At 36.2% G+C, this 15,143-nt stretch overlaps 2 protein-coding genes and 1 pseudogene across 2 annotated transcripts; 1 reads left to right on the forward strand and 2 right to left on the reverse strand.

Moving 5' to 3' along the window:
• Positions 1-239: 239 nt before the first annotated feature.
• On the reverse strand, positions 240-4,215 carry LOC132550713 (adhesive plaque matrix protein-like; annotated as a pseudogene).
• A 1,577-nt stretch (positions 4,216-5,792) lies between these two features.
• Positions 5,793-10,424, reverse strand: LOC132550686 (serine/arginine-rich splicing factor 4-like). Its single transcript, XM_060214777.1, has 6 exons — positions 10,292-10,424; positions 9,239-9,250; positions 8,914-8,954; positions 7,802-7,897; positions 7,321-7,463; positions 5,793-6,421 (listed from the first exon to the last, which is right to left on the reverse strand). The coding sequence occupies exons 1-6, from the start codon at positions 10,401-10,403 to the stop codon at positions 6,115-6,117; spliced, it is 711 nt and encodes a 236-aa protein (XP_060070760.1). The 5' UTR covers positions 10,404-10,424; the 3' UTR covers positions 5,793-6,114.
• A 1,784-nt stretch (positions 10,425-12,208) lies between these two features.
• LOC132550681 (melanopsin-B-like) lies at positions 12,209-13,231 on the forward strand. Its single transcript, XM_060214773.1, has one exon. It carries the CDS (start codon positions 12,209-12,211, stop codon positions 13,229-13,231), a length of 1,023 nt encoding a protein of 340 aa, XP_060070756.1.
• Positions 13,232-15,143: the final 1,912 nt, after the last annotated feature.

The raw sequence follows: 15,143 nt of genomic DNA on the forward strand, positions 1-15,143 counted from the left end.
CATACGTGTCTTTGTAAACAAAATCATGTCGGGGTCCTGTATACAGTTGATTTGGTGTATCGGGTCCTGTATACAGTTGATTTGGTGTATCGGGTCCTGTATACAGTTGATTTGGTGTATCGGGTCCTGTATACAGTTGATTTGGTGTATAGGGTCCTGTATACAGTTGATTTGGTGTACCGGGTCCTGTATACAGTTGATTTGGTGTATCGGGTCCTGTATACAGTTGATTTGGTGTATCAGATCCTGTATACAGTTGATTTGGTGTATCGGGTCCTGTATACAGTTGATTTGGTGTATCGGGTCCTGTATACAGTTGATTTGGTGTATCGGGTCCAGTATACAGTTGATTTGGTGTATCGGGTCCTGTATACAGTATATTTGGTGTATTGGGTCCTGTATACAGTTGATTTGGTGTATCGGATCCTGTATACAGTTGATTTGGTGTATCGGGTCCTGTATACAGTATATTTGGTGTATTGGGTCCTGTATACAGTTGATTTGGTGTATCGGATCCTGTATACAGTTGATTTGGTGTATCGGGTCCTGTATACAGTATATTTGGTGTATTGGGTCCTGTATACTGTTGATTTGGTGTATCGGATCCTGTATACAGTTGATTTGGTGTATCGGATCCTGTATACAGTTGATTTGGTGTATCGGGTCCTGTATACAGTTGATTTGGTGTATCGGGTCCTGTGTACAGTTGATTTGGTGTATTGGGTCCTGTATACAGTTGATTTGGTGTATCAGATCCTGTATACAGTTGATTTGGTGTATCGGGTCCTGTATACAGAAGATTTGGTGTATCGGGTCCTGTATACAGTTGATTTGGTATATCGGGTCCTGTATACAATATATTTGGTGTATCGGGTCCTGTATACAGTATATTTAGTGTATCGGGTCCTGTATACAGTATATTTGGTGTGTCGGGTCCTGTATACAGTAGATTTAGTATATCAGGTCCTGTATACAGAAGATTTGATGTATCGGGTCCTGTATACGGTTGATTTGGTGTATCGGGTCCTGTATACAGTTGATTTGGTGTATCGGGTCCTGTATACAGTCGATTCCGTGTATCGGGTCCTGTATACAGTTTATTCCGTGTATCGGGTCCTGTATACTGTATATTTGGTGTATCGGGTCCTGTATACAGTTGATTTGGTGTATCGGGTCCTGTATACAGTTTATTCCGTGTATCGGGTCCTGTATACAGAAGATTTGGTGTATCGGGTCCTGTATACAGTATATTTGGTGTGTCGGGTCCTGTATACAGTTGATTTGGTGTATCGGGTCCTGTATACAGTAGATTTGGTGTATCGGGTCCTGTATATAGAAAATTTGGTGTATCGGGTCCTGTATACAGTTGATTTGGTGTATCGGGTCCTGTATACAGTTGATTCCGAGTATCGGGTCCTTTATACAGTTTATTCCGTGTATCGGGTCCTGTATACAGTTGATTTGGTGTATCGGGTCCTGTATGCAGTTGATTTGGTGTATCGAGTCCTGTATACAGTTGATTTGGTGTATCGGGTCCTGTATACAGTTGATTTGGTGTATCGGGTCCTGTATGCAGTTGATTTGGTGTATCGAGTCCTGTATACAGTTGATTTGGTGTATCGGGTCCTGTATACAGTTGATTTGGTGAATCGGGTCCTGCATACAGTTGATTTGGTGTGTCGGGTCCTGTATACAGTTGATTTGGTGTATCAGGTCCTGTATACAGTTGATTTGGTGTATCGGGTCCTGTATACAGTCGATGCCGTGTATCGGGTCCTGTATACAGTAGTCCTGTATACAGTTTATTTGGTTATCGGGTCCTGTATACAGTTGATTTGGTGTATCAGGTCCTGTATACAGAAGATTTGGTGTATCAGGTCCAGTATACAGTTGATTTGGTGTATCAGATCCAGTTTTATAGCATTTGTAGTTGTTTTCATGTATCGTCATTGGGTATTCGGTTAGGAACAAACGTTGACAAATAAATGTAGGAATTACTGGATATCATTTACCTATGAATCGATCTCATCAAGTCCAGAACCCTTGTTTCACTTTGTTTTCGGTTCTTTGTTACGTGGAGGTCTGACGGAGCCTTGTTACACGGAAGCACAGAGGGGACATATTCTATATTTTCTATTACGCTAGCACGTAATGAAAAATGTGAAATGTTTCCCTAACACATGCGCACGTACATGTAATAACTTTAGTTAGTGTATAGTATTCTATGTCGTGCGCACGTATTAAAAGTAGCTATACAAGTTGTATATTATTTAATTATGTGCCCACGTGAGTTATTATACGCACAGGTAATAAAAAATCCATTACTTTTGTGAGTCTGTTCGACAACTGTCGAAAGCATGCGTGGTAACTTCAAACTTTTAGTAGTGTAAAATTTGAAATAGGATTCCAACAGGTCACTTTTCCGATTTATGTAGATACGATTTAACATCAGTTTCCTCTCATATGAGGTTGATGATACGAGTCTCTGAATCTCTCGTGAGCTCCTGACGAGATAAAATGGTCAACTCGTTACGATTTTCAAAAAAATCCTATGAAAAGGAAGGACATGTAACACACTATTATTACATCTGCTTTTGTAAACATTTGCAACGACTGATAATATTGACAATCTAATCTGGCGAAATTCCAACTATATACATGTACTTCTTTATCTAATTATCAACCTCACAATGCATATGACGTCATGGATCTAGAGATATCAAGGCACACGGGGAATAACTGGAACCTTTGTCCAGTCACATGGGCCTTGTCACACTCATAAGAGAGAAGTTAAGCGACAAATAACTAGCGATCATAACAAAACACTCGATTGGTTTAAATTGAGAAAATATTTTCAGTAAGATAATATTCATGATGTAGTGAGCCTCTGTAAATGTTGGCTTGGAATATTAACTTTGTTATAACGTTTACATTATTTAATATCTGAAGAGTATATCAAATGTAGATGAAGAGTGACTATATAACGATATATAGACCATTGGTCGGTAGTTTGTACCAAATCCATGCCTGAAGAATATTTAACACAGCAAACTTTGTCTTAAGCCTTAATATTTGGTTTCCTTTTTATTGCAGATTCGAAGCGAGGAAAAAGAAAATGATTATTTAGTGAAAAATAAAAATATTTTTAAACAAAATTTGTTAATGCTTTTGTAATAATTCTCAATAAATTTTTTTTTTTACAAAAGGAAGGCAAAATCATTACCTATGAAACACTTAAGTGGGACAAGTATTTTTATATCTTAAACACTCGACTGTGGCTTATCTATTTGTTATACACGTCAACGGTCATGTATTAAACCGGAAGCAGTAGGTTACACCACTTGGGCGTCATTGACAACGCCAACGCCAATGAAATAAGTTCCGAGAACTACTTACAGATAACATTTTTATTTACTTTCTGAAAGTATATACGTGTATATCTTGTCCCATTACATTTCAATTTCTTAAATATTTCCTGGAAACATTCATATTTTACAAGTTTTAAGGACAAACATTCACAATACTCTGTTACTTTTGATCCTAGTATATATAGTGTAGAATATTACAGACGTGGCTTCTCCATCTTTGGTCTCTGTAAGGTTCAGAAAAGATAAGATTTAATTCTAACTATGTTTTCCAGACAGATTGAGGCGAGAGCGATACAGTGTCTAGCTACATATACATATGAGGACACTTCTAGTTCATTAAAGACCTAAGCTTACTTCAGAGTCCACACGAACAACACTTTACTGCTGTTTGGTCAGGTCCCCCCCCATCCCCCCTCTCCCCTCCCAAGTTAGATTTCTACTACCATTCAAATTAAAGTTTAAGTCTTACGGTGGTATTGCTTACTCCAGAAATGGAATGATTGAGATGTGGATTTTGACCAATCTTGATCATTTGCCCGTAAAAGACGTCTCTTCTGTAAGAACAGATTTCTCGCCTTCCTATTCAAACTCAAGGAACGCTAATATCACATTCCTTTCAGACTAAAGGAATATGAAGTTAGAGGTGTTAAATATTAATTATTAAACCCGTCAGCCTCATTAGAGAACCTGACACTACCATAAGAGCATAATTATGGTATACTCCACAACCCTCTACCCCTCCACAAACATTTTGAAAGACCCATATGGACACGGGCTGTTTCTGTGTACATCGTGTTTTAACTCACCGCATCCTAGGTGAATGTGTTTCTACCACTTTCATGGCCATCTTCGTTGTCTCTTAAAGGAGCATAGTCAATAAAAATGTAATATATATTTAATAAACAAACAATATAAATTTTAACATAATAAATGTGAATTATCCCATTGAATTATGTAATTTTAGTGGCAAATTTTCAGTCAAGGGGCTGCGTTTGCCGAGTGGGTAAGGTATCTAGCTATCTTCATCACCAGCCCTCCACGTCTTGGATGCAGGTTCTTGCTTTCTCAGCCCCGTAATCAAGTGTAATTGCTCTAGCGATAAAGAGAGAAACGAAGGGTAGTAACTAAGGGAAATTAGGGTGTGGGTTGGAGGCCTACGTGGGACAGTAGTCATGTACTTTTATCATGTTTTGAAAATAAGTTTTGTATTCAGGTGGACATCATGTTAGCACTTGCAAAGTCTTCGGAAATCAGCTTTGACCTTTTGTGTCAAATTTCATTCATGGATATTCAACAATAGTTAAGCTTGGATTAAAGTGATATGTGGCATATGTTTCACAACTTAATAAGGCAAAGCCACGTGCTTAACTTAAGATTTTTTTTTACCCTGGGGCTTTTAGATCTTCAATTCATCACACAACCAAATGTTTGACTTGTAAAATCATACGTGTGCCATGATGATAACTTACAGGTTTTATTCTGCTGTCTGTGACATTCCTTGTGTGAAGCACGTCACTGGTAAATTGGTGCATGAAAAACCTTATGTATTTGTTCCCTATTTATAAAATTTCATATTCTTTAAAGTAACTCCAGCTCCTTGTCTAATTTTTGGTATGACACCAAACATTACTTTGATCAAAATGGAGCATTAAGTTAGCATTTGTAAAGTTTAGTCAATAGTTAGAGGAGCATGGTAAAAATACAAAAACAGGTCAAGAGTATCAGTGAAACTGATCACTGCTCATCGAAAAATGACTTTAATGGTGACAGAAATTTTATCAAAGGGAAATAATTCTGTAATTAAGGTGTTGTAGGCTCCGAGTTTGGTATAAAGCAACATTCTCTTAATATGAGTTTTATGCTCCTAGTTTTAATGCAAGCAAAGCTATGTTCATGACAGATATTTCAACAAAGGACAGCAACACTGTATTGAGGAGTCATGAGCCCTGAATTTGCTACACTTTTCCTTTGTTTGGTATGACTGATGTATGCTTCACTTCTCAACTTTCATGATCCTTGCTTAACTGTTGGCAAAGTTATGCTCCTCACAAGAAATTCTTAACGAAGAGCAATAACTGAGGGGTCAAGGGCCCTGGACTTTGTACACAGCGCACAGATCATGATACCTGATCAATGTATCCTCCATGTTTCATTGTTCTAGTAATGCAAATCAATTGAATTTTTGCTCTAGACACAAAATTTTAACAAATGGCAACAACTCTGTATTTAAATGGTTACGGGTCCTGAATTTGGAACACTGCACATCATCTTTGTAAGATCAATGTTTACAACTAGTTTCATGATCCTTGCTTAACAGTGGGCAAATTTATGCTTTGCAAAAGGATGGACAGACGGACAGACAAGTGACGATTGTACTTCCCTGACAATTTTTGTGGACCATAAAAAAAACTCAAAAAAACAAAATACCATAGACATCATTCATTTAATAATACATAAATGACATAATTTACAATGACAAAATGAAAATGAAATGACAATGCATCCATTAAGAATGTAAAGACTTGTAAGAATTCACTAAACTGTAAAACTGATGATAAAAACTCTTGGTGTTAGAACAAGTTTTAACTTTGGAGGTTTAAACTGTTGCTTTCCATAGCATAGTTATGTTAATGAATTAACATCATAACACACCAACCTATTTTCAGTAATCAAAGTATGGTATGTTTCGAGGTCAAGTTCATCTACTTATTTTAAGGTAAAGTTAATTTACTTTTACTTGCAAGGCTCAGTCCGAGGCACTTTTTGACCTTGACCTCGACCTTGATCGTGAGTAAGATTTAGATTGTCTCCTGCTTTCACCATTTGCTGCAGCAGGGCTCCTGCTCTTTGACTTGGAATTCAAAGACCTGCTCTTTGAAGGACTTCTAGACTTGGATCTGCTGTTGGAATGGCTCCTTCGTCTGTTGCTTCGCTTTCTGTCATCACTGTGTGACCTTGACCTTCTCCTCCTGTCCCTGCTGTGACTTCTGCTCATGGACCGTGACCTTGACCTAGATCTCCTCCTCCGTCTGTCCCGGGAATTGCTCCTGGACCTGAAGCAAATGATGTTTATATCTTAACCCTGTCATGAGGCCAAATGGGCCTGTATTGCTCCACTGATACCAACTGTGACAGAACTTTTTTGTAGAATGTAACAGTAAAAAGAAAAACCACTTTTGGATCTGATGTTGAACAATGTGGGAGACAAATCATTTATTTAGATAACATCTGATTTGCTACTTTCAAAATTCAGCTGTAAGAACATTTTGCATCAAATTTGGTAACAAGGGGCTAAAGGGGAAAGTATGACACCTGTTTTGCAGCTTATAAAGAGTTTATATCTATATTCACTAGAGCAATGTTGCATTCAATTTTTAAACAAAAGTTGTCCTCAGCATAGCTGTACCTGTTGCTTACATATTTTTCTCTGCTACTGATACTTAGTACTTAATGCCTGATAAGTTGACAGCTGTCCGTGTTATACATGAAGTATGTCTACTTCTTAAGGAATCAACCCCGCCCCCCAGTCCATCATAATATGTATCCAGATATTTATTCAAGTTGACTTCACTTTTTAGAGACACATGGATTGGACCTTTTACTGTACTTGACAGTTCACCAGTTCACAATATTTTCTTCATGGATTTCATATTTCTATCAATTATCACATAAAAATACATATTCAGTCAACAGGAAGGTTATGCTTTCTCCAGCAGTCTTTACTTAAGATTGTGGTCTTCTGCAATATTTTTTTCATGATCTCAGACAAGTTGAATTATGTTGATAAAGTGGCTATGTGATAAATCCTTCCACAATATTCTACAGATTTCAATGTTGTTTACGAACCCAATCTACATATTTCAATGCTGTTGATGAACCCAAGAGCTAAATGCGTGACCAAAGTAGTCGAGCACGTCAACAATAGAGATTTCTGTTATTTCATATTATTTACCTTCGTCTTCTCCTTGGAGAAGGTGATCTGTACCTTCCAGACCCTCCCCTCCCTCCTCGCCGGAAACCACCATTATACCGGTCATCTGGGCAGTCCCTGGCCCAATGTCCCGAACGATGACAGCGATAACATTCATCATAACCCTACAACACAAAAATCATTGACATGAAATATTTCATGTTTTGAAGATATATTGAATATGTGAGTTTTAATTCAGAAACCAAAAGCCATGACACAAAAGTTACTTGTCTCAGGGATTGGCAGGATGACCTGGACAAAATTAAAGATCAAACGACTAACCCTTTGTGTAAATTACTGAAGTCAACCCTTTGATTAAGCCTTCAAGCAGACATACTGCGAGACACTCTGGTCAAAATCCTTGTTGTATTTTGTTTCATATTTCATTTGTTTGTTAAGTTTTCTGTTTAAGTTAAAGATTTCTTTTACCCAGGTATTAACATCAACAGTCTACAGCACTCACCCTGTTCATCATTGGTCTTCTGGAACTTCCCTTTGCCTGTTCAACAATAATACTGGAGCCCAAGATCTCCCGACCATTTTCATACTTAATCGCATCCTGAAATAACAGAGACAGAGGAAAATCTAAATATCAACATAACTTAAACACTTATTTTGAAAGCATCCTATGGTATTTTTCTTAATTAATGCAACATATATTCCAAGTTACATTTCAAAAATCAAACCAGTTACTACATACCATTAAAATTTGCATATTCCAAGATAAAAGGTTTATGACAATCATCATGATGAATAGCAAATCTTCAGTTCCTGTTCATATTTGTTTACAAGAGACCAGACAACAACTTGTCAACAATACATTAATATCTACATTACCATTGCCAAACCACAAGAGACTAGAACACAAAAATGCTGGCAGTGACATACTCTTGTTACACCTTGGGATGGAATAACGGAGGAGGAGCCGGGGCAGACAGACTGATTGGACACAAGATATAACTGGACACACTGGTCAGTCGGTGAAACGAGGATTTGCGACTGAATTGACTGCCTGATAGGCTGACCGGCTCCGACAGGAGGACACTGGTATGGAACATGGTTTTTGGACTAAGGTTTTTCTGATTATGTGTGTTGGCACTTGGATGTGACACTCTGTACTGGTGGTCAGGCTAGGCATGGCAGGACTCGCTCTCTTGCTAGCATTTTACCCTAAATTATGCATTAATTTAATTTTTATAATGTAAAATTGTATATTAAGGTCTTTTGCCTGTAGTTAAACATAAAACAATTTATATTAATTACATTAAGTCAATATTTTTTCTTTCATCTTCATATTTAAAGTCTTTGCATTTGATGTTTAAATAGGTTTTTCTCTATTTATTTACTAATGTAATTTTTAATTCTTATGCAATCACCAACTCTGAATATGAAGATGTAATTCAACTGAAAACATATTCATTCATATACAAGTTAATTACAAGTACCAAATAAATTATCAAGGAAGATTGAAATCAATTTAATTTTAAAAACAACCATTTCACCAGGTGTAGAAAAAGTTAAAATATTACAAAGATATGTTTTCTGTATTTATCTATCTGAGCTAATTTAACGTACCTCTGCATCCCTTCTATCCTCGAAATCAACAAAGGCATAAGCTGAAAAAGAGGTTAAACAAATAATCATCAATGATAAAATGTAACATGCACATCCAGCGTTATTCCTTGGTATTTTGTGAAAATCCAATGGGCAAAATTTGGAAAATTTTACATGTTTATTGTATCAAAGATTTACAAGGAAATAATTGTTGTTTTATGAGAAGATCAAGACTGATAATAAATAAAATGAACGATTTAGGTTTTTAGGTTTAGTAGGTTAAGTAATTATGGCATAAACTGGTATATCACTGTTCCTTATACAGATTACATATAAGCTGTCTTACCCATTTCAGCACCTGTAAAACAGAAAACAAAATGCTTGAATTAGAATTTAAAAAACAAAATGTCATTAATAATCCTACAGTCAGTAATATGTTTTTTTATACCAGATATAGTTTTAAACAGATGACCTGTAGGTAGGACTAATGATATATGTTAACTCATTCAGCTGGAACCCACAGTCTGAATCAGGTGACAGTCAGAAAACTCTGAGTACATAGCCAGAAATAACAAGCAGGGCACTTTAGACCTGAAAATGCTAATCATCAAGATAAATGAGACAAGCACTCTGAACCAGCTGTACCAGAAAGCTCAGTACCACAGACTGAACCAGTGACAATAAGAAGACTGACACACGAGGATGCACAGTCTAAACCAGCAACATTCAAGAGATATATAACCTGAAACAGCTGACAGTCGGGAGCATTTAAATACACTGTCTGAACTTTCAACCAGCAGACATTCCTAGAGTAAAGACCTGCGACTTTGAAATTCTGAAGATGGCATGATCAGTTTTTATAAAACAAAAATATAGATTACTTAAACACATTAATATATAAAGCAAACGTTAGAAATTTTATGTCATTTAAGTAAGCATGTTCAATTTGAAAATAACTCAGTTTTCTACTAATGTTCATTAAAAATATTATGTACTTTCGGAGAAAATTGGTTTATACACGCAGCAAGACCAGTTGCTTGAATTTATTTGTTGTAGCTTTAAAATGCGACATTGACACTATACAGTTTCTGATCTCTATCGTTGTGTATACGTATTACCACAGGAAGTCCGAGGTTATTTCCCTTATGTAACAATTTGCGTATCACATATTACACAATTAATGATAATTGTTGCTTGGCCTAAATTAGTGATCACAACGTATAAATGCAACGCACAAATACACGATTGTGTTCTGACGAATAACAACGACACATTACTTAAATTACGAATTTCGATTGTATAATAATGACGGAATTACGCTTACAGTGGCCTTTGTCTGTTTGCATTGTCGTGCTCTGCAGACCATCGTTTTCACATAATTTGAGTCTAAATTACCTACCATATTTCACTTCACATCTCGCCAAACGACCATACGCTTCAAAAACATCTTCTAGGTCACGAACAGTTGTTCTTTTATTCAATCTTCCTACAAATAGCTGGCCCCGCGACATCTTCAACTTTCTCCTTTCAAGTGAAGACTTGTGCGCACGCCACTTCCGGATCCGAACCCGCACCAAAGATCCGTGTCTGGTTTACAAGAAAATTAAGTAAAAGTATATGATTATTTAAAAAATAAATTATTCTGTAAAATAAAAAAAAAAAAACTAATCAAACTACACAATTCTCGCCACGAAATACCAATCATAATATAGTCATTCGTCACCAGTAAAATACTTATCTCCCATGAAATTTGTAAACCACCATTTTTTGTACTAGTTAAAAAGGCAACAATGTTCCAAGTATGATAGTAATAGAATTGTAATATCCTGACACTAAAAATCACAGGGGTTGACAGAACGTTCATCTTTCCATATGTTTTCTTTCACGATAAGTTCATTAGGACGTATACGGAGTGGGTTTGTTTAGTAATTTAGTGACGCGGTACTTTTATCGGACCCTGATGAGTATGGATGTTACAACTCCTAATATGATAAAAATAGGGTGGGTATTCTTGTTGTGAAATTTTTGTATTCAGCACTAGATGTTAGATCGATGTAACATATATTACGCATGTAGTTTAAAACTCGATTTGTACAGCTTTTAATATATTGTTGGAGTTAAGAAATACGTGTGTGAAAAAAAAAAAAAGATTAAGACATCCTATGAACATCGAAATATAGAACAACACAGCAAAGCTATTTTTGACATTTCTATAATTAAGGTTTACATTATTTTAAGAAAACTACTAATAATAATTGGATGTATAAAGTTAGATTGGTAAACCGTTTTAATATTTAACCTTATTTCTTCTTAAGGCATTTTTTTCTTCATTCATACATGCTCGTTAGTACTATATAGCTTTAGGCAATAGCACTGAAAAGTTAAAAACGTATAATAAAGTCGGTAGCCTCTATACGTTATACCCCACACCTGTAATACTCCATACCTTATACCTATACCTATATTCCCTATGCCTGTATATACCATACCTTTAAAACCCCATACCTTATTTCCTATACCTTTAAAACCCCATACCTTATTTCCTATACCTTTAAAACCTATACATTATTTCCTACACTTTTAAAACATTATACATTATTTCCGGCACCTTTTAAACCATATACCTAATTTCCTACATCTTTAAAACCCTATACCTTATTTCCTACACCTTTAAAACCATATACCTTATTTCCGGCACCTTTAAAACCATATACCTTATTTCCTACACCTTTAAAACCATATACCTTATTTCCTATACCTATAAAACCCTATACCTTATTTCCGACACCTTTAAAACCATATACCTTATTTTCTATACCTATAAAACCCTATACCTTATTTCCTCCACCATTAAAACCATATACCTTATTTCCTATACTCATAAAACCTCATATCATTAGTCCTATACCTATTAAACCTTATTCCTTTTGCTCTTTACCTGTAAAACCCTATACCTTATGCCCGATATCTAGAAAATCTTATACATGTAAAAAAAAAAAAAAAAACATTAACTTTATGCCTTAAACTCTATATTATAACCTACTGTCAGAGTGGAGCTAGAAAACTAAAATAACTTAATGTTATACACAAGGCCATACATGTTTTTAAGTAGCGGTATCCGTATAATATTTATTTGTAAAGGATCTGATACTTACAAAAATCATTAAAACATCATTCAGGCGATACATACACGGAAATGATACCGTCTTTCTTATTGAGCGGTCACTACTCAGAATCACGTGATTTACTATTGTTTTGTACATAACTTTCAATGTAGCGCAAATACGAGTGATTTATTTTGAATGAGGTTGCCGAAATGGAGCAGACGACAATTTTAGGCATCCAGGACAACCTAACATCACACGAGGACGTACCCACACGAACACTGCACCAGGTAGGCGCCACATTGATTGGGTCTTTGGGTTTCCTTGCAAATATGATGATTCTGATCGCAATCTTGAAGGCGAAACTATATCGACAAAATGTGATTTTGTTTGTTCTCAATTTGGTGATAAACAACGCGCTTGTTTGTGCGATCTCACTGCCATATATCGCCGCCATGTCTTTTAACTACACTGATGACGTGAACCTGACCATTTGTAAAGCTATGGGGTATATCACATATTCCATAACAGCTTCCGAGTTATTGGGACTTGATCTCGTAGCAATCAACCGATATTTCCTTATAGTCAAATACAGCACATACTTAAACATCTACAACGACAAGAAAAACATAGCGATCATGATATGCTTGTCCTGGATAGTGTACCCGATAATGCTGCTGTTTCCGGCGACCGAAGTTTGGGGAAGTTTTACGTATGACCGGAACAGATTTTTTTGCAATCCATTCAAAGCTAAGGACAGCTTCGGAAAATTTTTCTCCGGATTCGCTGTGATAACTTCAGTTCCTTTACTGATCTTTGGATATACGAGTATTCTACCAAAAGTGTTTAAAACGAATCAACAAGTGAATTTAACCCGGAGCAAGTCTGTGACCACTAAAAACCACACGGACAAGCTACGAAGACGTGACGTTCGTCTTGTGTCTTTAGTTCTGGTTTTACTAACAACATTTTGCCTAATGTATTTACCCTTTGCTGTGCTGTCCATCATTGACCCGACAACGTCAGCGGTTAACCCCAGGATGCACATCGCATTTCTTTACGTTGCTTGGGCACATTGTTTGGTAAACCCGGTTTTGTACGCTGTTCTGAACAGTCAGATCCGAAAGGCGATAAAGGACTTGTTTATAGTGGTTGACGACAAGGATGGTATCTCCGGGATCACCACAGTCAGCATATCAAGGACTGGACTGAATTCCATCGATACTTGTGTATGAACAAGTATTTCGGGAATTCAGCTACCGAATAGATGTAAAGAGTGTTGTTTTCAAGGGATTTAAGGTGTTCTTTTATCGAGGATTGAAAGACATTGCGAAAAATAGAAAAGAAAATCAATAGAGAGAATCTCTGGTTAATGACAATTGAATCAATAGCCCTTGTTACTTTATGCAACCGCGAAAGTTTTGAGTCACCGAAAAACATGACTTGCAGTAATATCGGATTTGTAATTATATATGGCTATATATATTCAAAGGAAACCTTATTTTTGCATTTCACCAGTGACTTTGTGACGTATCAAAACTAGTATCGGTTATCATAGAAAGTTTTATACATAGAACATTATTTTTTCATTAAAGAATTTCGGTTGCAAAGATCAGCAAAAACACATTCATGTATCTTGCCTTCTGTTGTTAGTGTGACGTTATTCAAATTCAGATTGACCAAGATTAAAATCGCGAGAATTTTAAAGCGAGAGTTTCCAAGCTTTTCTTGGGTTCGACTGGATTGCTTGTCGTAGTTTTTGCAATCTCCGCCAGATTACGCAGATTCGAAAAATACAATGAGCGCACTCTAAAGGAGAAAAAATCCCGTCTGTTCCTATTTCTACCTGAATTGTCGTTCCGGAAGTCCAAAGTCCGCAATGCATTCTGTGGAAATCGGCATTTTCACTGCAAACGCTGTAATCTGATTGGTCAAAATACGTGAAAATATCAAAACTTGTAATCTGATATTTTCACAGTAAATCCTTTATTTCACTACAGAAATGTAAATACATATTAAACTTTGTTTAATGTAATTTATTAATGTTCCAGAAGAAATGTGAAATGTGAAAGAAATAAGAAAGTACACACTGGTCGAGTGTCACAGGCCTGCGGACATCATGGAGGAACAAAGGTTGCACACTCTACTTATATCATAATGTACATTTTACATTGGAATCTAAATTTCTTTTTCCACGACCTCGCCTACAGCCCACCTTTTACAAGGTATAAGCTTAATTAGTGGATAATTTGAACCGCCATTAGGTCATATTTATTGTGTTTCAACAATATTTACAACAATGTTTTGTATGTAACGTTATTGTTGTATGGAGTTTTTCATACCCCATCTGTGACTGTTTCTCAAAAAGATATTTACACGAAAGTTTTGTATATGCACATTTATTGAATTTTGTTGTGTATGTACATCGTAATGTATACGGCCATTTTCAATTCATATATAGAGTTGGTTGTTTTCTGTTGAATGAACAAGTCTAACAAGTTCGCCATGGTAATGATGCATAACAATGTTAATCATTTATAATAAATACTATATCAAAGCGAATGTTAAGTGTGGTATCGTTACATTTTGTATAATAACTATGAGATCGAGAAACAATTGGACAAGATGCTCCATATATATCACAAGTCCATTTGCTCATATGCGCACATTGCTCATTGCTTGAATTGAAAGTCATGTGATTTTTGTGCGTGTGTGTTGTGTGGTCGTCTGCCTTATTGGCCTGAGGCCAATATTGAAAACACTCATTTATGATTATGTCATTAATTAACTTATCGTTTTATCATACCGGACACGTGTGTTCCGGGAAGTAAACCCCGTGAAAGGTGACCAGGTGAAAGGCGGGTGCGTTACCGCTGCGCCACCCGACCACCTTCTTGAATGTTTTAGTTTGATTTGTATTGATAAACGTTTGGTCATCATCCAGTTTTATAACGGACGCAAGGAATTAAGTTGAAGAATTAGATGTGATTGGTGGTTTTTGGCGTAAATTTCAGATTGATAACATACGAAATGAATAGAATATTATGGATCTTTCAACACAAAATATGCCGAGATGACAAGGAGAATTCGAAATCATAAAGTTTAGTTAATTGGTCAACTCAGTCTTCAGTGTCAGATAGTGATCAG

This window comes from Ylistrum balloti, unplaced genomic scaffold, assembly GCF_031769215.1.
Source record: "Ylistrum balloti isolate Yb309-2 unplaced genomic scaffold, AGI_CSIRO_Ybal_v1 Utg370140, whole genome shotgun sequence".
NCBI lineage: Eukaryota > Metazoa > Mollusca > Bivalvia > Pectinida > Pectinidae > Ylistrum > Ylistrum balloti.